The sequence below is a fragment of the Synchiropus splendidus genome, chromosome 11 (assembly GCF_027744825.2).
Source record: "Synchiropus splendidus isolate RoL2022-P1 chromosome 11, RoL_Sspl_1.0, whole genome shotgun sequence".
Classification (NCBI taxonomy): domain Eukaryota; kingdom Metazoa; phylum Chordata; class Actinopteri; order Syngnathiformes; family Callionymidae; genus Synchiropus; species Synchiropus splendidus.
Window position 1 is genome coordinate 10856490 of NC_071344.1, and position 26136 is coordinate 10882625.

The window sequence follows — 26136 nt, forward strand, 5'->3', positions numbered from 1 at the left end:
TTTACAACAATTCAAAAATTATTTTTTACACGTTTCAGTTCAATTTTAAAGCATTCTACTGTGTGAAAAGATCCATGAAGTATTTTGGTTTATTTATTTATTTTCTTTAAGTTCAACGCTATTTTTTCGTGGTCATATGGGAAATAAAGAAACCCGATCGCTTCACTCTTCACTCTCCCCTTCAATTTATTCAACGGTTCTGGCTTTGATAAAACTATTGTGAATGAAATGAGCCGCCTTTTCCCATCAATCTCTAATTTCCGGCGTGTTTCCTGAAGCTTGTTGTTATTGTTGCCTTTGTATTTTCACGGGGAACAGCAGGAAGCACTTTTGCAGCAAATCTCTGTTGAGCTCTACCTGCACTGCACCGTACAGGAGACAGATGAAGTTTGCAATTAGCCGATGAACATGGTGGAAACATTGAACGCATAAAGAACCAGACATCTCTCTCAGGAGCTGTGGAAGAGAGAAAGGAAGTGTAACTGAGCCTTTCTTTGGAAGAGCAGAAACTGCACCCTTATCTGAGGAAACTTAATAGAATGATGAAAGTGCGCTTTTCAAAAAAGCCTCATCCTTTTTTTCAAAAGGAAATATAGGATACATTCAATGCCAGCAGGAGTGTTTTATACACATTTAATCAGAGACGCAGCAATTTGGGGTTAAGATAATGGATTCTGGAGCAGCCGGAGAACTTTTGGCTGCAGTGTCATTAAGAACTCTGCTTTAGGATCAGATATTAAACCAATTAATTTTTGTCTTTTTTTCAACGTTGTTGCCCCATCCTTGCTGAGAACTGCCACTTGAGCGTTTTTATATATTTATTTTTAAATCTAAATTTGCCACTTTTCATTCTACTCATTTGGATGGATGTGTATTTATTTTTTCCCGCCCAACGTTTTCCTAATTCTGACCAGTCACCCTTTTTGACACCTCCTTTTCAGGGAACCCAGTTTTCGGTTGAGGCCCTACATGACTGATGCCAGGGGAAATGATAACCAGGCATCACTTTTCTATAATGACAGCTGGTGACATCTCTAACTCATATCCTGGAAATAGAAATTGCACATATCTCAAATATCAGTTCAACTTGTCTGAATTTATTTGCATGACCCCGCCCCAGCCAGGTTGCTGGTGGCGACGGAGCGATTCTCTCCCCCGGAGTGTGTTTTGTGTATCGGGATATCTTTAGCATCTTCTGCCCCACCCATGTTTATCTGCATTTCACCCGGGTGGATTCCAACACATCGCTGAATTTAATTAGAGATCTAGAGCAGATTAGTGCATATGTAAAACACAATTTTAAAAACATCTAAAATGCCATTTCATTGAGTAACATTTTAGTTTAGTGTAAATAAAGTTAGGTACTGCTTCTGGTAATTGGTCACCATGAATTGTGACACATACACAGGACGTCAGATGTTCTTTTCTTTTATTCTATGTGTGTATGGTATGAAAAGGCAAAAAAAAAATAGATTTTTTTTTAAATTGTGCAACTGTTTCCTTTTTTCATTTCATTAAAATAATAAAAATAGGGCTGCCATTTTGAAGACACAAAGTGCAAGACGTGATGTAATGGATCGAGTCAGTCCGAGGAACTAAATGCAGAGAATTTCACCAAACTTCCAAGTGCACTTATAACGGCTGGCTGTTAGCGCTGTATGACAGAAAAGAAACTGGTCCACCTCCCAGTGTGACTATAGTTTAGAAAAATGAACCGATGGCGGCGTCCTCATTATCGCACTGCAGGAAACGTGCCGTCTGTCGCCGAAGTTTTGGAGATGGAACGTCTTAACCTTGTGTCAATACAATCTGTCTGGACAAACAAGGAAGCCAAACCTGTCCACACATGATGAATACGGCTAAGTGTTTTGTCAGTGGGCTAATTGTCAAAGCAGCTTTTGAGAAGGAGTGTAATTGCTATGTAATCGGCGAGCTGTCAGAAAGAAGTGCTAAGCAGTCATCATCTGTGTGATGATCTGCCATCTGCAGCAATGTCTGGGGGAGAAACGGGGGGGAGCGAGAGAGACGGACTCACGAATGCACACTGCATCCTCCCGGCTTTAACTCGAACTGATCATACATTTTAGATGAATGGAAGTCGAGATTTGTATCAAATGTCAGTTGATGAACGTCTGCCGAAAGCACAGCGAGGAGCATGCCGAGCCATGTCTGTTTCTATACTGCAATGATTATGTAATCCTTGAAATATTGGTTACATCCTGGTTCGCCTACAGAGAAAACCACTTGAAAGACATTTTTTCCAGCGTTTGATCAGATATAGAAGTGAGCGGAGGAGTGGGCTAGACGGGGAGAGGGGAAGGTGTTCTGGCAGGCACTAAGATGGAATTCTCACAGCTTTTCTTTTTCCATTCCACCTCAAAAACACTCTGCTTCTGGAAATTGCCAACTCTCTTCGTGGAGTAAATCCCCCAAACTCGACCGAGGCTGGGTTGTTGAAATGGTGCTGGATTGGACCGGGTGCAGCCCCTAAAAAAAAAAAAAAAAAAAAACAGCTCCATGCTGTGTCGAATTCTGCTGCGCACATTAGGTTTTTATAGAAATAAAAAAAATAATAATTATCTTTTCTTGACAGCACTGTCAGAACGTTAAATATTTATAATTTCTACTCAAAAATATAGTGATCATCAGATTTAATGCACAACAGCCCAACTTTCACGTAGTCAGTTCACCCGCTCTGCATCACCCGATCACCTGCAGCCCCTTTGGCACCTGCCCCAGCTATACGCCCCAGTCGCACTCTCACAATCTGCCAGATCGTCTTTCCTCCACATGCGACACCTTCCAGCCGTCCCTCTCGCACGGACCACCTGTTGCCGACAGCGAGGTGTCATAAATGAACATGTGTAGTGCGACTTGCACCCACGTAGTCACTGGTTTCCAGTCACCAAAGCAACCCCACCAAACCCATTCGCCTCGCTTTAAAAAAGATGGTCAGTCTGCTCGGAGGTGGGTCTAAAGTCGGTGGCACGTCAACATGGCAGATTGGAAAGGCAGAACTGCAGCCCTTTGTATTCTGTTGAAGTGCAGTAAAAGCAAAGAAAAGTCTTTCTTCAGAGGAGCTATCAGCTCGGTGAGTCGTGGCTTCTCTACCATTTCACTTCTTTGTCTTGATGAATTTTCCATCTCCTTTCCCTTTGATTGATTAACAGACTTCAGTATCAATTTGTACTGTCAAACTCCAGCGTTTGATACTACAAGTGTTGGCTAAACGCACTGAAGCTGCCACCCTGTCGCCTCAAATGTGTCGCATCCCCCGCTTCTGCATGGTAGTGCAACGCTTTAGTTGCATCTAATCTCATAAATGAGTTGCTCTTGTTGCTTTAAAGGTCACAGAGTTAGGAATCCTTCTCTCCTCAGCCTGAGCCATTACTTTGTAAGTGGTGGCAGCAGTGACTCTGGCTCTGCTTCTTGTGCGCCTCTATCTTCTGCCTGTCTGTGGAGCCCTGTCGCCCACACCGCCCTCTACTCCTGAACTTCTGACCATCTGCCTGTCCACGGCTCAATTAAGAGTTGCAACTTTTGCATCCTGGGCTTATTCACCAAGCCCTAGTGAGAAATTGTTAATTTATGTGACATGAAGTCCATCTTTTCATGTTTGGATCGAACGGGTGACTGAACGTATGATATGTATTCACCACGGCAGTCAAAGCAAATGCAGTTTTTCGATTCCATTAGCTGTTGCATCAGTGTCTTAATGGGCGAAATGGCACAAGACCCTCCGTAGTACTTAAACAATGAAGATGAAAAGGCTTTCACTGAGCTCTGCCAGCCCCAGTGAGTGCAAAATGGCTTTTAATTGTGTTCAGACTCAATATTGGAACATTGCAGATGGTGTTCAGACTTTTCAAGGCTTTAATCAGAAAAAAAAAAAAAGTTTCAATCATCACAGAAAGCTTTTGGACACAAACAGCCATGTGCAAGGTGAGTCAAAGAGTTCAGCAGAAAATATCAACTCTGTTTGCGGACAGCACGCAGTGTTTGAAACGGCAGAATCAGTCGGTTCGCCTCGCTCGACTGAAGGTTTTCGCTGCTTAAAGAAAAACTACCCCCTATTTTGTAAACTCACTGTTGCTTAAGTTGGACATTTCAAGTGGGAAACTGTATCTGGTTTATAGTGTCACTAAGTGTCTGGTGGTCTTTTTCTTCAGTTAGAAAGAGTTGTTGAGTTGGTGAAGTGGCAACTGAGTTGAAGTTCCACTTCTCCTTGGAGGTCAGGACTCTCTGGAAGCAGCTTTACATGAGCAACTCCGCTACCCTGAAGCCAGTCATATTCCTCCTGTTAAATGTCCAAAGAGCAGAGAAGAGGATTGTGGCAGGTTCCCAGGTGCCTTTAGTCCGGGCTGGGGTTCAAGGCTCAGTAGTCTGGGTGGCACTCCACACCCACATGGCTGAAGTGGGTGACATGTCTGACATGCTACTGAAATTCCCAACTGTGAAAGACCACTGTCAAACCGGGATGCACTGACAAGACCGTTGTCATGGGATTGCTTTACACTTGACTAAACATTGGACAAGCTGAACTGTTGGAACACACTTTATGCAAATCAAACATAAAGGATAGTGAAATGAGGAGCGATTATTCAACACCTCAAATGTACTTTCCGATCTGCAATACCCTTGCGATCGGATGAGAGATTGTTACCCGTTTTTCCTCCGATATCAAACTGATATCAGACTAGTTTTACTGAACTTTAATCAGTGTGTGCACAAATACGCTGGTATTTCCTTGAAGTAGGTCAATGATAAAATGACAACCATCTTTTAAACTTTGATGTCCTCACTCCTGAATGCAAATAAAAAGCGTGTTTGGCCAGAACTCCAGCTGGGTTCAGAATCTGAAACAACAAAAGCAAAGGTGCTGCACAGATTAAGATATAAAAATACCGGATTCTTTATGTTCCATTTTGCATGTACAGCAAGCATCATTTGGGAAGGAATGACTGTTTCGAGTCTGCGTCGGCATGCAGCATTACTCACTAATGTCCTCCAAAGCGAGTTACTGATGGAGATGATGACAAGCTGATGTTGAGGAATTATGCAAAGCAGACATCCGTCTTGATCTGGTTTCAAAGCAAAGCCTCATAAACCGCACAGCTGTTTCATCCGCCTCCCCGGCCACTGAACCTGCACTTGAAAGGCCGGTTAGAGTCCCCAAGTGTGTCTCAATACGGGACAAAGTTTCTTTAAATGCATTGTTTAGTAGCTTCACGCGCATGTATGTACTCCATGTCTGGTGAGCAGCATATGACACAGGTTGTATTTTATCACACTTTCATTTGGCAGCCTTGATGTATTTGAGTTGAAGTCCTTGAGAATGGCAGAGTGAGTTGGACTCACTCAAGGGTTGTCATCAGAGCACGAATGTCCTGAGTGTAAAACTGTCAGAAATTGGATTCAAAACCCATGCCGTCAAAATTGGAGAGTGAAGAAAACACGCTGCGTCTAACACACTCCTGCCCACTGTGGAGAAGGAGCAATGGTGAAATGCTGGGTAACAAACAAACTGGGGGGGAAATAAATGCCCAGCGTGGAGCTTTTCAAATTCATTTGACTCGTGTCTTTAATAGAGCATGCAATTAAAATTTGGATTGGTTCTTCGCCAACAAAAATCATAAACAAGCCGGAATCATGACCCCGCACTCACCGGGGGGTTTAAAGAACCTTCAACTGGGAAAGATGTCGGCATAAATAAACTTTCCCGGACAGATTTTGGATGCAAATACTGGGAAGCAGGTTTTAATGTTGGGCCATTACTCCGCTGCTTCACTGACCGATGCAGTTACCCATGCACTCGCATTTAAAGTTTTTTTTTCAGGTCATACTAATGAGACTTCAGGGTGGAGGGAGGTATACGTTTAACTGAGGGAGGTTTACTTATCGCCAATATTTAGTACGCATCACTGCTTTACTGCAATTCACAAGAAAGATCATACATGAGTTGAGAAATCCTTTCATTTGCTTCGACAAAACAGATTTGTGAACAGTCGTCTTCCTCTTCCTCCAACAGGATATTTTAGATTTGTTGACACTGTTTTGGTGTGGTGCTCATTTACTTGCATGGCTACGATGCATGACTACATATATTAGCCCATTTTTTTCTACTGTTCAATAGCTTTTTCAGCAAGAGTTCATAATTAATTTTAATATTTTGGGTTAGTTTTTAATCATAAGAAGCAAATCGCTTCATCCATTTGGAATGTGCGACTGGATTTCCGCGAGCTCCGGTCTGCTGTCATAATGATATTTCTTTCAGGACTTTTCCGTTAAAAACTTGCCAGAAACCGCTGTAACTATGTCCACCTCTGTGATATGTTGTTGGTTTGATCACACAAGTTTTCTTCTTTTAAAAGGGATCCTTTTTCTAAAGTCAGGGCGGCTCTCATTTAATTCCCCTAAACAATTGTTTAGTGGAATCTCTGATATTACAAGAAACCGGTCATTTCATTTTTATGGTGTTCCGGAGTTCCATATTCCAAGTATTTCTCACCCACTTGTATGGCTTCTCCTGCTAAGGTAACTGTGCTGTGAAGTTTTGGTCTCAGCTCGTGGTGTGAATCCGGCACATATTTGCGAGAGTGCGTTGTGGTTGGACGATGACGATGTAATGGTTTATAAATAGTGATCTAGCAGTGACGTGGAGAGCTCACTCCCTTGTTTCTTTCTCGTGCATCTCAGCCGAGTCAAATCTAACTATTTGAAAAAACCTCCCACTTCTAGTTACCAATGACCACTAGGTAAATAGATTTTTGATCAACACAGTTCACAGTTCACTTTTGTGGCAACAATACCTCTGATTTTTGTTTAACCCTTATTTTAAGAGCATGAGGTCCTTCTGGTGTAATTTCTACCTCCTCCGTCTGTGCCAGAAACAAGAGTGAACTGCTGTCTCACCTCATTTCATTGCAGACTCCTCCACATCATTTCAAGTGTATGGCCTTATTTATACCCCAAAGCCTTTGTCGGCTCTCTCTTTATATTTTATTTTTTCCCAAAGTACGCGTGCAGGTTTTAATTCATCTCATGGGGTTTAGCGTCTCCTCAGTCCATTGTGGGATTATGCAGTCAGATTTTCTGCATGTCAAATCCCAAGCCTTTGAAGGTCTTAGCAGTTTTTTTTACTAACACCATGATGCTCAGCATGTAATTTTTACTTTGGCATATTGATTTTAATTTTGTATAAAACTTTCCCTATTTTACACTCTTACACAAGAGAAATGTTGAACCTGTAATTGTAAGGATTAGATTTATTGATCCGTTTGGCGATGCTTTTGTTGGATTCCACAGACATTATGTCCGACATTCACAAGCTTATTGAATTCCTCTGGAGAAGGCAAGGCCGTTTGTCTGTGTAAAGTAAGTGACTAAGCAGCAACTACACAGCTTTTATTCCTGACAGCCTCAGCTTTCTTCACACGTCTTTATTCTGTAGCGCAAGTTGAACTCCAATATACTTTAAGACACGATATAATGTTCTGTAACTTGTTTCTGTATCGTTGTGGATAGTGAAAGAAAGAAAGAAAGAAGGAAATGCATCCAGAGAAAAGTGGCTCCCTTGGTTGTATTGTATTTAAAACTTGACTTTAATACAAATGTTTCTGTGCCACTCAGTTCACTCACTTTTTAATGTGTGTAAGGGCCACAGCAGAAGATGCTTTCATTTGACTTATATTTTGAACATTCATGCAGTTTTCTATTACAGACGGGAACATGACCATCACACATACTTTACCCGGAGGAGTTGCTTCCTTAATCGTGGAGTTAGGTTTTGCTTTGGCTCCCATCGAGCAGCTTCAGCTTTCCGAAGTCAAGAAACACAAGCCAGTTTCCCTCTGCACATTACCCACGACTCAACATTGACCTCAGCGCTAACCCGTTTTGTGTGACTTTGATACACCTCCTCATCATGAACTTATTCCTTTCTTTATTTTTGGAAGTCACTTAAGCTCCTGCCGCTTCATTTCCGTACATAAATTATTGATCCGGGTGCGAGTGTGTGTCGATGAAACATGCTTGTGGAGAGAAGCGTTGCTGCTGGCTGCGGTCGCCTTCGACATGAAATAAGACCCAGAGGTGGACAAGGACCAGTCGCTGCTGGAAGATAATCCACATTTCTATTAGTCTGCTTAGCACTTTTCTAATAAAGCTGGCAGCCTAGCCGGCAAGATGAGTGCGGAGTCCTGTAATTATTTTCACCAAGTCATACAAGCCGCATATTTTCCAGATGCCAATTGAGAGCATGATCTCACGCTACTCTTGTGTAAGGATTTAGTATTTACTCAGGAGGGCGGCGGGTTATCAGGGATTATGGTATTGCACGCGCTGGGTTATCTGTTTTGGAATGACCCAAAGTTTATGACACATATATGTTGCTGGTTCTATATTTACATATGTTTAATGATGATTTTGGTGAGCAGTGATAGCTATTTTTTACACGATGAAATGATAATTGAGGTCATAGGATTGTGTACATGAAAAAGATTAATAAAGAGTGTTGTTTGATCGAGGATTAGCGGTGTATTAGTTCAGATTTATTCAACTGAACAATGACCTCTGAGTCACTAATCTGCTTTTGTGTTCACAGTGATTTGTTTTTTGCGTTCAAAAGCAGCAGGGCTCATCGGTCTTTGTATTGTATTTCTTTATTAAGTATTTGTGCATTGGTTGACATTCGCATTCATCAGAGAAATGCAACACAATTTCCCAAAAGGCTCCTCACTCAGTACCTTGAACTTTTTCTGACACCAGTTGCAGATGCAGGAAGTGCTGTTTTTTGGTGGATATAGTGGTCAGTGGAAGTCAACAGCAAAACTACTTAGTTGAAATGAAAGAATACGTGGGTGATGAATATTGAATTCATGCTATTGAGTTGAGCTACTGTACCGGGATGGACCTAAATCATCTTGGCGATCTCAACTGAAGAAAGCCTCATGGAGCAGTGTATTGAGTTTCAAAGCTCCAATAAGACACTCAATAAAGACACCCGACTTTACTGAACGGCAACTGTCATCTGCATTAGTCAGGCTTTGTTTGTCCATTCCAACTACAAGCCCAGAATAGTTTTGGCAACAAAAGTAGGGCATGAACTTATTCAACAGGTGGTCATAATGTTATACTTGTCTGCTACTTATAATTCAAGAGATCGGTTATTTCATTATTTCTCCTTCTTACAACACTTACTCCCCCTTACAAACAAATTCCTCTCTGACGGTTATAAATGAAAGTGTTGGCTCATAAAAAGATGATAGTTCCAATGTGCCCCTGCTAAAGTTTTATTACTGCTACTGCTGTCCTTGCAATTAACTCTGTGAAATGGTCCCTTTTCCACGTTTCCTCCCTTGAATATTTTTACTGTGATTGCTGTCTTAAAGAAAGAAAGAGTGGTACCTTAAAGCGGTGAAAGAGATTTCCAATATTTCAGTGGAACAGAATGCAAGGCACATGTTCCTCTGCTTTGAATGGCTTGTTTTTCATGGCCAGAAGGACAGTGTGAAAAGCCCACAAGGACAAAAATTGCACGGCCATTAAAGGAGCTTCAGAACAACGGGAGTCGTCCTTTAAATTAAGTTACGTCGATCGCCAGTGGAGGTTATTCTGCGCCTCCCTTGTGTTCATGGATGAGAGAGCAAAGGTTAAAAGATTCACTGTTGACGTCCTCCGGCATTCAAATCTGCCTCATTTGACTCCTCTGGGGCTTAAACAGATTCAAGCCTCCGACAAAGAGGAAAAAAAAGTCAACGGCCCAAAGATGCTCGTCTCAGCTCCCTCCATTTTCGGCAAGCGTCTGAACCGGCGAGAAAGACGATACCCATTTGGGGCTCATTGGAGCAAATCAGAATTGTCAGCACTGTGGGTTTTTACCTTTTAAACGAGGAAGATGGATAGATAATCACCACATGCCATTCTGGGGGCCAATTACACAGCTTTGTGTGAAATTGGAAAACCTGTTCTCTCTGAGCTCTAATGGATGTTCTGGTCATTAGTTATTTGAGAGTCTTCTCTGGCTGTAATCAAACGTGAAACATTGCGTTAAGCGCCCATAAAAGAACAGCTGCCTCTCTAAGTGACCTTCTGTTTAAGAGAAGCCAACTGTCAGCCGTGTGGTGTTTTGCGACAATTATGTGAGTCTCTATAAAAGTGGCACTTATTTCCCTGTTTTGTTTTTTTTTTTCCGCTGTGGCGGCATCTCATTTTAATGTCTTGCTCTTAGTTGTGTTTACTTTTTGAGGCCTGTATGGTGGTTGTCAACAACTTAAGTCTGGCAATAAATGAGAGACTTGCGCTTCGTCTGCGGATTTTGAGGTTTGTCCTGGTGATAACGGTCTTTGCAAGCAGCCTTGTGATACATTTGACTTCAGTAATGTGAGGATGAACGCGTGAATTAAAACCCCTCCAACATCCATGATCTTTTTTCCTGACCAAAACAGCAAAATCGATGCTGAAATCTGTTTCTTTAAGAAGATAGTTTGAAATCTTCAGTCAGTGCGACTTTTTTATTTTCCTCAAGAGGTCTCCAAGGAAGGGTTTGGTGAGTGCTGCGATGCTTTTTGTGCAGGTGATACGACCCCTCCCCGCGATGAGAGCAGTGTGGAGGACTGTGCTGATAGAAAGTGTTGCCCAGAGAGATCACATCTTCACTGTGGACTGGCAGTGTCTCGTGGTCTCTCGGCCAGAACTGTCAGGGAAACGAAAATTGCTTCTGCTGGCATCTGATTCATATTCTGATTTGTGAAAATTCATTGTCTTCCCCCCGGCTGAATTCTTTAAATGTTTATTGTGAAACCCTCTGCTCCAAAGGGATGCAGCTCATGTGACCTGTAAATTATGTCCAAAAGAACCATGTTTAACTCAACATCTGTCCATAATCCCACAGTCTTTTGAAGCCTCTCCGACTGTGGTTCTGTCATTCTCAAACTGCTGTTCTGACTGTGATCTTTTTAGGTTTTTATATCTTGTGAGAAGAGGTGCTTAAGCGTTTTATTTTAGAGGCAAGCGTAAACATTCTGTAGTTAAGGTGGTTATTAAACACTGATTTCTAATGCTGCTGTGTGCTTTGTTTCTCTTTAGGCGATTGTCTGTCCAGCCAGCAAGGCCCACCTCCGCTGCCACCAGCCCCGCCCCCTCACAAGCAGCACCCCTCCATCACGTCCCTGAGCCGCGGCTCGCTGGCCAATCAGAGGGGCCCGAGCCCGCCGCCCTCAGCCGGCCTGGCGGCCGACTTGCAGAGCACGGCGGAATGCGTCCAGCTGCAGGACAGCTGGGTCCTGGGCAGCAATGTGGCCCTGGAGAGCCGGTGAGTGACCCGTACTAACCCGCCGAACATCTCCACTCTCCCGGTTTAATCACTCAGCCCTTTTCACTGACTTGGAAACAATGAACGCTGTGAATGACCGAAGTTCGCCGCTGGTCAAATTCCGCAGTCAACCTCAATTTGAAAAGTTTTGTTTTAGGAGCATATGTTATTGATCGTAATACTGTTTTTGGCACGGTTTCACTGTCCTCTGCTGGCTTTGAGTGGCACGTCATTCTTCCTTTAAAAGTTTACCCCATATTTTGCAAAAATTTAAGACGAGAGCTCAATCAATATTCCATTTCCAGACAGGAAGATGGATGAGCTCATGCAGGCTTCTTTTGGTAAAGGTGTTTCCCACAAATACAAATAGTTTTGTTGAGTCACGGAGGGGACAGAGAGGAAGCTTGTCTTAGCGTGGTATTGACTCACTCCCTGGTGATGTAAGAGTAACATTTTCTTTGCTATCAGCATCAACATAACTTTTTTATCAAGTCAGAACAGTGCATTTTTAAAGTCACTTTGAAAAAGTGTCACTTGAAGAAAGTTGCACTCATAAACAGAAAGTACCACAATAACTCTATACTTCGAGGAAGAAACTCAACCGTCTTCAGTGTGTTCACTCAAGCGTGCATATGCTTGGACAGCCATGACCAGTGGCGTTGGGTTTCTAAGTTGGGAATTTAAAATCTCACCCGGAGGACATTCTAAAAAATACAGTACATCTGGAGGATGAATAGATTTGAATATCCTGGTCTCTGGCCAAAGTAAACTTTCAAAACACCAATGTGATGGCCCTTATTCAAGAACTCAGTTGCTGTTTATGACTGAAGTTGACACTGAAGTGTCACAAGGAATGATGCCGAGATGACATTTACGGTCCCCCAAAATGAAAAGGTCAAGTTCAGCATCAGAATACCGTGCAGGAGTTTGATTGTTTCACAGTTTTGGGTGATGTTTGCAAAGCTTTCATTCAGCCTTGGCACACAGCGCCGTCCCTAGCACAAAAAGAACAAAAAGTGATGACTCACTGAAGGACTTTAAATATTTAAGCGTAGCTTTTATTTTGTCTATTTAAAGCTCTCCTTCAAACTTAGTAGAAAAAAATGTATTTGAGTCAAGTGAGAACTCTTGGGATCAAATTTTGCCTAGGTCATTAGTGTATACTCCTTTTGTATACAACGTTTTGTAGCTGTGTCAGTCTTTCTTTTCGTCCTTAAAGCTTGCTCAACGACAGGATGTCTTTTGTGTTCTTCAATAAAACGCTGCTATTTAATGAAAGCTATAAAACTAAATCTTTTTTCATTCATTTATTTTAGCATTCATAAGTCAAAGCAAACCAGAACGAAGGCAGATTTACAGCTTCACCTGTGTACTGCACTCTTTCTTTTCTGCTGTTGAAAATACTTGTGTTTTCCTCAACTGGCCATTCCAACTTTTTTTAAACCATTGCATTATGAGGCAGTTCAGATCCATGGTCAGGTTATGGCCCAATGAAAAAAGGCACCAAAAGAGTCAACGGTTACAGCGCCATCCTCCTTTTCACATTACTGGTAGCTTTTCAACATACTATTCAGCCCTTCTGCCGCATCAGGGAAACCCTACCCTGGGATTTTTGACCCCCTACGATTTTCCCCTGAAGGAAGGAGGACTATTAAGGATGTGCGATGTGCTCATCCATCCTTCTAATCCCCCTTTATGAGATTATACATACCATTTTATAAAGAGCTCTAGTGTACGTTATGAACAGTGATTTTCTATTTGATTGAAAACACCGGATGGTCTCAGCTCTCGGAAACAGCAGGGATCAGATCAGATATATCTTGAGACCAAATTTGCTGTAGGAGTTACACATTTGGGATCAGAGCCAAGTTTCCCCCCTCAGGTACGTCCGTTACGTCTTTCTTAATGAGTGCGCTCTAAATGTTTGGGCTAATGAAGTGTGGTACATTGTGCCCTGACATCCAAATGGCCTCCAGTGGATGGTCGCGATCAGAGGCTGATGTTTCTCTGGCACGCTCTTCTGATTTGAGACAGCGACTAAGACGCTCTCATGATCGTACCAGATCAATGGGGAGACGTAGAGACACTTTCACTTTCTGGGGAAGACGCCGTGATTGAATGCTAACCGCGTGGTGACCTTGGGCCGTCTTAGCGGTATCGACAAAACAATATGTGCACACCTATCATCAGCTGAGGCATAAATCACCATCACCGCAGTGGACTCTAAATCAAGCGCTTGTCAGTGGGGAAAGAACGAGGAGCTGCTGTGAACCAACGGTCCGAGAAGTGAAGAGCCGGTTCTACACGGATGTCAAGAAAAGCAGCGGATTGGGAAATGTAAACACAAGCTCAAGAGAGTATTTATTAGGCCGTCTTTGTGGAGGTCGGAGAAGCAGCGGTAGGGTGCGACACCCATGGTGTGATTTCACAGATGCAACTCATTCCTCGTGGCGCACGCTGCACATACACCCTCGCGTGTCGAGACGGTAAATTATTCCTCACAAGGCTGTTCATTAAAAAAGTGTCAAGTACGAATCACCACGTTATGCTTGTGTTTAATGTATTTCCTCTGACGTGACCTCCTGGAAAATAAAGCACACATTAGACAGCATTCGCCACTTTAACATCAATTAGCGGCCGTGAATTATGTGCACCCTTCTGTTGAGAGTGTTCCAGAGCGTGAGCCGGCTAATTGGTCGGAGCACTAGCTAGCCTCCACCGTCGGCGCCTTCCTGTGCTACGCAGAGTGCTTATTGCTGCATAATATTTATTCTTGAGGTGAGTTAAGAGGTGTTTCAGTGTGGTGGTAGAAGAAGCGACCTGAGTGAGTTCGCCGTCTGACAGTTCAGTTCCCCCACCCCAATACTATGGCCAAATACACAGAGAGATTCATAAGGACATCAGACAATGTTTTGTGGTGCCATTGTTAGTACTGTGTTTTGAGGTCAGCTGGTAGACGGAATGCAAATATATACAGTAGCACCCACTATCTCACTGACAGTCTTATACTTGGCACACTGAAATTGTGTCTGAATTTATCACATTATGAAGGTATTTATTCCAGAGTTGTTGACTACAACTCTGAACTGTTCATCCCTGGTGTGTGTAATAAAGCACTTGGACTCTCTGTTTTTGTCTTTGTGCTGACAGATGCATGTCCCATTGATGCAGTATTGAGAGTTTTGATTATTGGCAGGCATGTTTTTTATCATGCTTTCTGGGGATCTTGAAAATAATCTGGACAGTTTGGATAACCAGGCAGCTGTCCCAAAACAAGCCCAGTCTAGTTATATGTTGGAAAAACATTGAAATATAATCTAATTTCCGATGTTTTTTTTTTTTTTTCCAGACAAAAGCGTTATGAAATACGGACTGAGTAGTGGCTTCACTCTCAAAAATGACCCTGCAGCACAGCGGAAAACTCTTTGATTTAAATAGGCATGGGCTCTAATGCTTTTCTCCTGTTTTCCATTGTACACACAGGCATAGTTCCTCAATCCTCCTCAGCTTCTGCCCTGCGCATGCTATTTAGGATACTATTTTACTGCTTTAGATCATTGCGGTCCCAAAACAACATGAACCATGTAGTTCCTAGACAGATATCAACTCCTGAAATAAAAAATGTAGAACTGATTTCAATGACCGTAATTTCCGAAAGATAAACAACTACTTTTTTCTCACGGTCTGAGCCCTGCAGCTTATACAACGTTGTAGCTAATATATGGATAGTTACAGGCTAAAGAGCATCATCCTACCAAAATACTGAGCCTGGCCACATGAAATGATGAAATCACATCACGATCTCCTGGAGGACTGGAGGTGAGAAGCAGCACCTGAGACCGGCTGTGGTGTTGAAACTTCGGACACGCACGTGAAAACAGCGCATTTTGAGCACTTAATCACGCAAATGATTCAAGTTCAGAACATTGCTGGGCTTGTTTCATGAGTCAGTCTCAATGTTGGACCCCATTTTCATAACTAGTTTAGAAGTGATCCACAGGCGTTTTTACACAGCTGCAGTGACCTTTCTACACCACGGACAGCGACACTGCACCCACAGTTTTATAGACCGGTTGATCTATTTTCTTTCTTAAACTTAGTGGGTGCTGCTCATATTCCGGTACATTCTATAGTTATGGTAGTTAATATGCTTTCTTGCATTACGGATTTTTATTTAAAACAATGTCTACTGTGTTAATTTGTAACTGTTTTTTTCTTGCAGGAAGCGTTTACTGTTAGCAGAAAATATGTCTATAGTGCTTTTCTTGTTGAGAAAGTTCAATCACTCAGATTTTGTATAACAAATTAAATATTCGATCTGACCTGCCACTTTAGGTTTGAAGGCTGCGATTATGAAGTGAAAAAAAAAGCTTGATAAATCATGGGCTCATGTAAGGATCCATGCTAATTCACAGATTGAGTCCATACCTTTCTCGACTAAACTTTCTCATAATAATAAGATAAGGTACTGAACAACATATTTGCGCAATGTAATTCAATATTTAGACTCCGTAATAGGACAATAGATTCACAGCCTTAAAGGATTCATGGTTTGTAGGATGCCAAAACAGGTAGTGCTGTGCCCATTTATATTGCGGAATAAATTCAGTTTAATAGTCAATAAAAGGGAGCAATTAAATATCATTAAATATCACGATGCATAATAACAAAAAAACACCATTTTACACTCATTTAAAAGCTAGTTGAAGCGACATGCTGTACCCCACAATATGGCCACAGTTTTACCAGTAGTAAAATATGACATTCTGATTTACGGACATTTTCAGCATTGTTTTTTTTCAGTAATAGCAAAGTGAAGGGTATGAAAATGTCTTTAATCAGCACATTCAAAGCTCAAGTGAGAGCCTCCACGTGCACAAAAATGGAGGAGATGCAGGTAGCCGGCCTTTGATACAAACGTCTTCGAGAAACCACTTTGGCATTTTCCCACTTAGATTCAATGGGATTCTGCCCGAGCGGCTATTATGACATTTCAGAATGAGTCTTTTGAAGGGCTGCCCGGCCACACGTTTCCATCATAAATGTACTGTCAATCCTCCTTGGATTCATGTGTCAGGGGAGTCCTTTGCTGAAATGAAATTATGTCTCAGCTCTGAAGTCATCATGTGTTACACTGTCCCACCGACGACACGCTCCTGATGGAAAACGTGTTAAGATTGTTCTCCGTGGGCGAGCCGAAAGAAAAGCAGAGGCAGTTCACGAAGGATTTGGTTTGTATGTGTGTGAAGTCCATGTAAATCGTCTGACGGACAGCCTTGCTCAACATAACAGGATTGGTGTGAGTGTGTGTGAGTGTGTGTGTACTGTAGCAGTGAGGGCTATTGCACGGGGAACGATGTGTTCAACCTGCATTCCCAACCTGACATTTTTTTACATTTTTCATCTGTTTATTTATTTATTTTGGAGTCCTGCCAACCCGATGTGTGTTTGTCGTGCAGCCAAAATGATAATCCTAAAGACGTGTTTGTAAATTTTAATGCCAAACACACATTTTTGTGATAAATCCTCAGCCCAGTAATGTCGTCCAGCTTGTGCAACTGGACCATGATGTGTTCTTATTCAAGCTGTCGGTTTCTATTTTTGCAACCGGCGCGAGATACAAAGCCATCCAACTGTGTCAAATGTGCATCAGAACTGGACCGCAGAGTGAGGGAAGGTGTCGGGTTCTGATAATTTAGATTTTGTTTCATAACACCATTGTTTTTATTTTTCTCTGTGTGCTCATGGGACGATGATGGCTTTCAAATCCACAGTCCACATACACAGATGGTTTTCCCCCCTCCAACGCATGTCTTGATATTTTTCACTTCACCATCTCTTGGCTGAGAGTTTGTGAGCACCACCTTGCTTATTAAATCATGATGCTGCTAATGATCTCCGCACCACTCCTGGATGACTACCTTGCAGATATGTTGAGTCATTTGCTGAATAAATCAGCTTCTTTTGCTGAAGAGACTGAAGGACCTGAATAAGGCTAGCATTAGTAATCTGTAAATAAATATGGAGTGAGTGTGCTCGTATTCCTGTGGGTCTTTCATAAGAATAAAAGACAGCATGTGAGTTATTTGTGGCCGTTATCCCACTTCTGGCGCTGTTTGTAGAAGAAGGATGAGAATCCATCTTGAACCAATGAAGCCTGCACACAGACCGCATCTTCTTGTTTTGGCAAGTTGGTGTAAGTACACACTGCTGAGATGGTGCTTCATGCAAACAGTGGTTTATTGCGCGACTCGAAGAGTACTTCAACATCCTGGGCTACTCGTGTTTTCATCTGTAGGGTCCTTCGCATCTGGGTTAAGTTATACCTCTGTGTGCCTCAGACGGTGAACACATTTTTGCACTTGCTTTGGCCTTTGACACAATTTTTAGAGGAGAGTGGAGATCTTGTTCTTGTGTTACTTCATGAAATAAACAATGGGGCTCTCTTGCTGTTAGCACCACTGTGAATCCACAAAGACCAGCATGTGTCTGTTATCTTTCTCCAAAGGAAGGTGAGAATAAGATTTAAAGAAAACTCTTCAACACTCTCAGGGAGGTTTCTTTTTATCAGCGATAATTTCAGAAACTGACAAGACAAACAGCCGTTTTTGGATTGTCCTCACCCAAATTGTCCTCCCGCAGATTAACTGCCACGTAATTGAACGTATGTAAACTTGAGCTGAGCAGCTCTTAGCCAGAAATCTAATGAAACTGGTGAAATAAAACACACTTCATATTCAAACAATCAGTCAGCCAAACTGACTTCTGTTGGCACCATGCGGTGTTCTGAAAGCTTGTGATGTCGAAATGATCTGGAGAGGCTGGCCCCCAAACTGGAGGATTCACATCACCTCTCCCTCTTTCTTTTGAAGTGTGAGCTTCAACTACTTCATAATATAATTGAATTTGTAGATTGTGAACAAAAAGTAGATCTGAGTTTAGAGTATTTGAATATTTTCTAAATGGAAGCACTGACTCTATACATGTCTATGTTCGCGTGAAACTACAGAATAAACATGGTCATGTCAGTTGAGCTCACACTAAAGGCCTCTTCTTCTAAGAACACAATAAGAGACTCAAATATGAATGCACAAACACACTTGGTTAATCTGTACATGAAATAAAATATACACACATTGTATTGTTGCTCTTTTTGTCACTTCTTTTTCCTTTTTGTCCATATGCCCTGTCATAGCAAACCAGACCTATCTTGCACATCTCCAAGTTCCCTACCTCTTCTCTCCATGTGTCTGAGCCATCTGAGTCTCCCTGACTTTCTCACAGAACTTCCTCTCCTTATCTGTCTATCCCAGTCACCTCTGACAAGTCTAATCTCTGAAAGTCACCTCCACCCCATCCACCCTGCCTGGACTCTCTTCTTCACCTCATTTATTCTGTCCATTACGCCGTGTGACTGACCCCAAATACTTGAACCCATCTGTTTTCAATTCCTCCTCTTCACCAACACTCTTGCCTGTCCCTGTTCTTCTGGCCATTCCTCCTCACTCCAGCTCATACACGACTTGAACCTCTCCTGCTTCTACTCCAAGTCATTTGTACTCTCACTGCCATCCGCAAACATCATGACCCAAGGTCACTCCTCCCAAACTCTCTGTCAGTCTGTCCTTAGCCATAACAAAGAAGACGAATCACTCCCTGATCTACTGACTGATGTCTCATAGATGTTGGTGAATAAAATGTCAAAATACATGCAATAGGAGTGAATATTGATTCCTGCTTTTCCTCTCACCGTAGCTCCTATCCCTACAGGGGTAGGAGGGGAACAGCGGAGCGCTTGTGTGTCATTCCCCGTCTGTCATTTCTGGGCAGGATCATGGCGTGGCCTGATTATTCCTCCTCTCACCTTGAAATGCTAATGCTTACACCGGACAGCGCCTAATAGGCAGATTACACGTAACCACAGCAGATTTGCATTGTTTCTCATCCCTCCTCGTGCCCGTCCAGCTGGTGCTTAGTGGAAGACAAATCCGCCCACTCACTGCTCAGTCTTTTGTCCTCGGTGAGGATGTTTTCAAATGTCACGCTGATGACAAGCAATGTTGTGAGAGGAGCTGAGTCGAGGCGCGCTGCTGCTTTTGTGTCGCGCTCTACTCAGCCGGACAGGAGGCTGAACACACAAACACAAGGAGATCACACCGACACCATTCATCCGTTCGCTCTGTCTTGTCTCTCGGCTCCTTGATTGTCTTTCTCTCACCGTCGCAGCATAGCTCATTGCCATCAGCAGAAGTGGCTGGATTAGCATATGATGTGTGGCGTTGCATCATCCTGGCTGGAAATAAATATCTGCCGCTCGTACAGTGTGTTTAGATGCAGACACGCGCGCTGGCGCCGCGTCTCTTAATCATCTCGGGCATCTTCTCTAGAAAAATGAGTCCGATATAAAAAACATCAGCGGCAGAAATTCTGAGTTTGATAAATGTCCAAGGAAGAAATTTGTCTTGATGACAGATGTAAATAGTCTGTCAAACCAGAAAGTTATGGCCTTTTCAACAGATTGGAGTAAACAGTTGTTGTGTCACTTTGACTTATGCTTGCAATCTTGTTTTCTTCTTCTGTGCCCTCCATGCATTTTGGAATTAAGTTATTTTTGTAGAGAAAAAAAATAGTGAATCATGACAAAGCTCCACCTCAAGGTCATCGGAGGCTGCAAGGAAGAGGGAGTGCCATTATTTCCGGGTCACCAGTACTGTACAGTAGCTGGTATTTAAAGTACCAGGTTAGAAATATCATAAGCTGCAGCAACCTATAACTTCAGTCACTAACTAGCAATGGCCCTGTGAATGGAGATGTGTGGATAGAAATTGGGGCTGCACATGACCAATGTGTATCATGGGAACTGGTATGTGGGACATATGAGTTTCACCCTTTCCGTCGGGATTTTTCTGGTAAAAATCATTTATCCCCTTAAATGACCCATGATCATCTTCACCTCCTTGATGTGACATGTGTTGACTGCTTGTTTCAAGCCGTGGCTGTGTGCCACGATCATTTACATGTAGCGGAAACCCTGCTGCATGCTACGTTTTAGGAGTGACTTGTTGACCCATGAGGTTGGCGTGAGTCACCACAGTGTGTATTTCTGCGGTTATTTCATTTGTGATACTTCTGAACTTTAAAGTCAACAGTTTTTGCATTTGCACATGGTCCGCTACAAACCTGCATTCTGACTTTGATCATTATTGAACAGGCAAATGATGTGCAAGGTTTAATTGTGATTTTTTTTATTTATTTAAATTTGTTTAATATGATCAAATATATTCTTCTAAGTGAAAACTATGAAGCTAAATGTAGCTCGAGACGTGACGGTTAGCGCTTGCTCTCCTACTGTCTGAATGGATAAAATGAAACAGCACAAAGATCCAACATTTTCCCTTGCCGAAAGTGTATGTTTGGCCTGTGCTAGAAAGAGTTGCCGGTTCACTATTCTGAAAGATAAGCTCACCTTTTGAACTGTAGGTTTTTAGGTAAAAAAAACATGTCTGTGATCATTTTAAGTTTTCACTTCATTGAGTCCTAAGGTTGTTAGACAGGATATGAAAGGACTCAAGTGTTTCCCACCAGGTTCTGTCCACTCTGCAAATATTCTGTAATGATGAGTAGAAACAGGTAACTCATGTCACGTTGCAAACAAAGACTATAAATACCTAAATGCCGATGCTCATTTCCAGACGACACCTTGTTGAGCAGCCGTATGCACTAGGGTTGTGCACATTTTGTTTCTACTGAAATATTTATGCATTTATGTTCTTCTAGCTGTCAACTTATGCAGGATGGTCATGCACCTTTGCAGATGGTTCTGCGAGATTCTATTTTTTTTTTTTTCTTCCTGAAGGTTGAGGTAACTCAACTCGTATCTTTGTGTGAATAAGTGTGGGTGAGGCGATTTATTTACTGGCAAAACTGTCTTAGATGATCACTGTGCCTCGCAATAAGCGTTCACCTTCTGAGCTTAAACACAAACCTACGCAAATACATGCAGATGCACCAACGCCTCTTTTCTGCCGAGCTCATCAGATTGCGTTCACTTCCACTTTCCTCCCCAGACAACTGCGTCTGTTTGCCTGCGCATGGAAGTTCTGACCTCAATTCATACCCAACTGCATTACAGCTACAGCACAGATTGTTCCAGACACTGGAATCCTTCTCCCCGCTGGTCCAGTGCGTTGTCATTCCAACAGCAAAGCAGTCTAACCTTTATGTCGAATCCCTGTGTGTCCATGACGTACACGTCCGCGTGGAGTTAAACCTTCCAAATCTGACATTTGTCCTGGTATTTGAGGATTGATCAGGCCTTTCTTGCCTTGAGGAGACAGCAACAGGAAGAGTCGGAGTCTGTCCTACTTTCTTAAAACCAATCTCTTTAATAATAAATGAGGTCCAGCAGAAGCATTATGTCGCTAATGAACAGAAAAAAAAAAAAAAAATCTTAAATCCTGTTCATCCACTAAATGATACGTGTGGAAATAATCAATTGTCGATCAAAATATTACCTTGAATTTATAATACAGCCGGTTTTATTACTGCATTTTAATTCAGAGGTCCCGTTCCATGGAGTCTTGCATCTATCCAGGAAAATAAGTTACAACAAGAAGTTGTTTCTCTCATTGATCACAGAAGCTTCACGGTAACCTCCTTGTTTCCTTCTCAGGTAATGCATCTCTTCACGAGGGTTTTTAATAACTCCTGTTAGAGAAACTACAGCAGTTGTTTCCCTCTCAAATAAATCTGTCCCTTCACTTCAAGACTACAGAAGAAAAAAAACATGCACACGCTGGAATAGTTGATGAGCAATGGGTGTATTTCGATTTGCCGTTACCTTGGCAACCAGCTCTTGCGGGAGTTATAGATGGCATTAAAATATAGACACAACTTTGGCCCAAAAAAGTCCAACCTGCTGGAAGGTACGGGGAGGACACTAATGAATCAACAAAATTAAGCTAAGATGTCCAACATTCTGGGCGGATGAATTCATAGTTTATTTCTCAGATTCCAGAGATGCTTTTGAGAATTCTGCTTGTAGTTAGTTTCTCCTATTAAAGTTGCAGTGCGCAAAATCCAGTGATGGACTGGTAGATCTCAATCAAACAAAATCTCCCACTTTGTATTAAAACTTCCATCGAAGCCCAGCTGGAAACTCAACTTCAAGTAGAATATTTATGTTTATATTCACATGTGGTCGCCAAAGAGACTGCAGTGTGGGAATTTGGAGCTTTAACTATTGAAAGTTGATTTTTTTTTTTTTTTTTTAAGCAGCGAGGCGCTGTTGAAAGTTTGCAGTCGCCTTCCTATCATTAGTATGTAGGTTCTATTATAATGATAGTTTTAATTTTCTGAGGCTGCAGTTGTCAAGTGGCACCATTAGCAAGGGTTCTCTGTTCTAACTTTGTGTGTGGGTGTGGAACAGTTGTCATTCATACTCGGAGAAAAGACCTGGCTTTGGTGAAGCAAGGTTACTAACCTTAAGTGCAGTTTCTGAAACTCACCACTTCCACTCAGGAAATGAACATGGAACATGTGGCTTCAATATTACAAACTGTTTCAACAGGTGTAGCTGTTTTGGTGGGAGAACATGGGCCACTTCCTCACTGGAGTGATCACACAGTTATTGTGGTTTGCTTGAGCTGCAGTGAGAAGTCATTTTTAGCTGCCATGTTGTCTGTGTCAAACTTGCATAGTCTGTCATGATACTGTACCTCTAGCTTGCTCCAAATCTGGTTGTGCCGGACCACACAGCTAACATGTAGGTCATGTAGGAGAAGATAAGGTTGTTCAAGCGGGAAAACCAGTTGATAACAGTGATAGATCATCCAGTAAAAAAATAAAAATAAAAATAAAAATAAAAATAATACTAATAATATATATATATATATATATATATATATATATATATATATATATATATATATATATATATATATATATATATATATATATATATATATATATATATATAGGGACAACTTTCATGTAGAAAAACCATCTATAATATACTAGCAAAAAGAGAAAAAAACAACATGAAATGATAAGAAGTCATCTGACTCCAAACAAGCTTGTCACAGGTGTGTGTCGGACTTCTCTAGTTACCTTATTCCTGGGACCTGTTTGAGTGAGCTGATGATGTGTGTGAGGCCAATAGGGGAAAGAGATGCGTTCAAGTGTTTGGGATCAGCCATCCCGAGGTTAAGAGGAGTGGGGAAGAGCGTGCAGGTAACTTGGAGCAGGAGGAGACGAATGTTAGGGTGATTCGTGACAGAAGAGTGGCAGCTGGAGTGAAAGGGAAGCGCTGTAGTAGGACAGCAGTGAGACCATCCATGATGTATGGGTTAGAGACAGTAGCTCTGACACAAAGACAAGAGGGAGAGACAAGGAAGAGCAAGATTAGAAGCAAGTTTATCAGGTGGACGGATGGGTGTGGAGACTCAAGTTGGATGACAAATGTGAGAGATCAATGAACTAGGTAACTGAAGACAAGTAATGAATCTGTCCCTGAATGTGATTTGAAGACTGACTTCTGTCAAATACTGTCCCTTTTCATTCAAGTCTCAACCCATATGCCACCCTGCTTGGAGGAAGTACAGTAAATTGTGTATGTGTGTTGTATTGAAAAGATGACAAATAGAAAACAATGTATGATGAAAAGCAAAAAGTTTGTAAATAGTTAAGTGTCAGTGGGTTAAAATGGAAAGAAAAAAACAGTGCCATAGAGAGGTGCTGGGGGTGTTGAGTCAATATAGTTTATTCCATCCTCCTATGAAGAAACAGAGTTGTAAGAGGCATCTTTACAACAGTTAAAACTTTTTGGAGACTGAAGGTGGTGTCGCCTCATAAATCCTGTGCCACTGGAGACGAAATAAACGCAGATCTATATTGTCAATCAATCACATTAGCTGAGAAGCCAAGGCAATTGTCTAACACCTGATGCTCCGCTTCTGTCCCCTAATTGACCCTCAGGAGCATCATTGGGACACCCAGGCCGGACATTTTAGGGACGCTAACCTGACTAATTCTTCCTTCCTGCCCATTCATGCTCGCCAGTGAAGAAGATTTATGTCTGGCCTTGGCCCTAACCCCCATCACAAATTCCACAGCGACATATGATCGATAACAAAACTACCAGTCGACATGAACATACAACATGAAACATGAGACTTCTAACAAGGTTATGAGTTAATCTTGACCAGCGGGTTTTAATAATGCATGATCGCGATTGGCAACGTCTGTTTCCCGGCGCGATAAAAAACCAGTGCTGATTTTGGAATCATTGAACGATTTTGCTGCAATCCCATTTTTTTTTTTTGACCTATGCCTGAACCCTGCTCCAAAGGGTCCACTGGCTCAGCAGTGCTGCTGATTCTGAAAATTAAAACTGCACTTTGAGAAGCTGCATTCAACTGTGAAGCAGCTCAGCTATTGAAGAGGTGAGGTCAAAGTGTCCAAACTTCAGTTCTCACCACAAAGCCCAGACTCAGTTGCCTTGAAATTGTTGGCTTTTTTTTTCCCTTTTTTTCTCCGCATATTGTGTGCATCACATTGTGGAGACTGGGCTTGAGATAATCTTAAAGGAAAATGACCCATTAGTGAAATCAGGAATCTAGAAAACTCATGGCATATATCAGTTAGATAAAATCTTCATCTGACTATGAGCTGTTCAACATATTCCAGCGGCATGACATACGGATGATCATGAGGTTTTACCTTGGCCTGCCATGCAGTAGGTAGCACTTCACCAGAGAGTCTAACAGGTTGAAAAAGAGAGGTTGGGGTAGCAAAGGTTTGAACCAAGCCAACCAGACCACCTTTGGTCACCGTCTCTGGACTAATGTTTCGTCCTCTATCCAGCAGGCTTTGTCAGTTCTGGTGAGCTGGGCTGAGTTCAGGCTTATGTCAGTCAAGCTGAATGAGCAAGGATGGTATAGTATTGTTGCTGACACAGGTCAGCCGTTTTGTTCATGGGTATGTGTTAACATGCCGAGGGTCCCCACCCGCCAGAGATGGGTATCAGTGGACCATTATGCAAATCCTATCTGACCATAGCCCAGGTGGCAGTGAGGGGCGAATCGGATGTTCATCTCATCGCACTGGACAGGTGTGCAGACCTGCGATTGCTCATGTCAGAAGGTGGTCTGCCTGGGGAGGGTGTCCAGGACAGCATTGTATGAGGTGGAAAGATGGTGTCTATGCCCTCTTCCACTGTTGAGAGAGGCTTTTTCCACTTTCTTTTACTCCTCTTTCAAACCATCTCCTGAGTTCCTGGCTACACAGGGAATAACTATGGACATTCTCCTCTTAGAGGAGATTCTCCTCTCCTCACATCTTATGATGAAGGTCCAAGTTGGGGCAACCCCATTTTTGAAGAGCACCCATGATGAATTCTTCTGCTCCTAAATGTGGCAGGAAAGGAGTTGGGAGCTACGGTGCAACGCTCCATAAGATGCAAATCTTACATGCAGTTTGATATCACTTGGGACATATGGTACCTTTTGCCACCATGGGTGTAACACATGGCTCATGGCTGTGTGGCACAAATAACATCACAAACCTCATTCTTCTTATTTTTCCCAACGTGAAAGGACGTAAATATTCAAAACCGATACTGTATCTTCCAAAAGTTAATATAAATACCTAACACGACAGGAGAGTGGCGAATCACCTCAAATATGAAGCGTCATCTTGCATTTGTTGGAAAGTTCGCCATTTTGTTCGCTGCTAACTGCTAGCGACAACACGTGAGGTAGCCATTTATTTTGCAACAATAGTGCAACATTGTTTAGGTGATGTTTGGCAGTTCAATAAAAAGCTAT

The 26136-nt window shown here is 42.2% G+C and overlaps 1 protein-coding gene across 8 annotated transcripts in view; it reads left to right on the plus strand.

Moving 5' to 3' along the window:
• si:dkey-237h12.3 (teneurin-3) overlaps positions 1 to 26136 on the plus strand; it is a 266708-nt gene that overhangs the window by 124539 nt on the left and 116033 nt on the right. For all 8 annotated transcript variants that reach the window (XM_053878277.1, XM_053878279.1, XM_053878278.1 and 5 more), the window contains one exon: positions 11086 to 11311. In XM_053878277.1, the coding sequence (XP_053734252.1) occupies positions 11086 to 11311 (226 nt within the window). The remainder of the gene's footprint in view (positions 1 to 11085; positions 11312 to 26136) is intronic.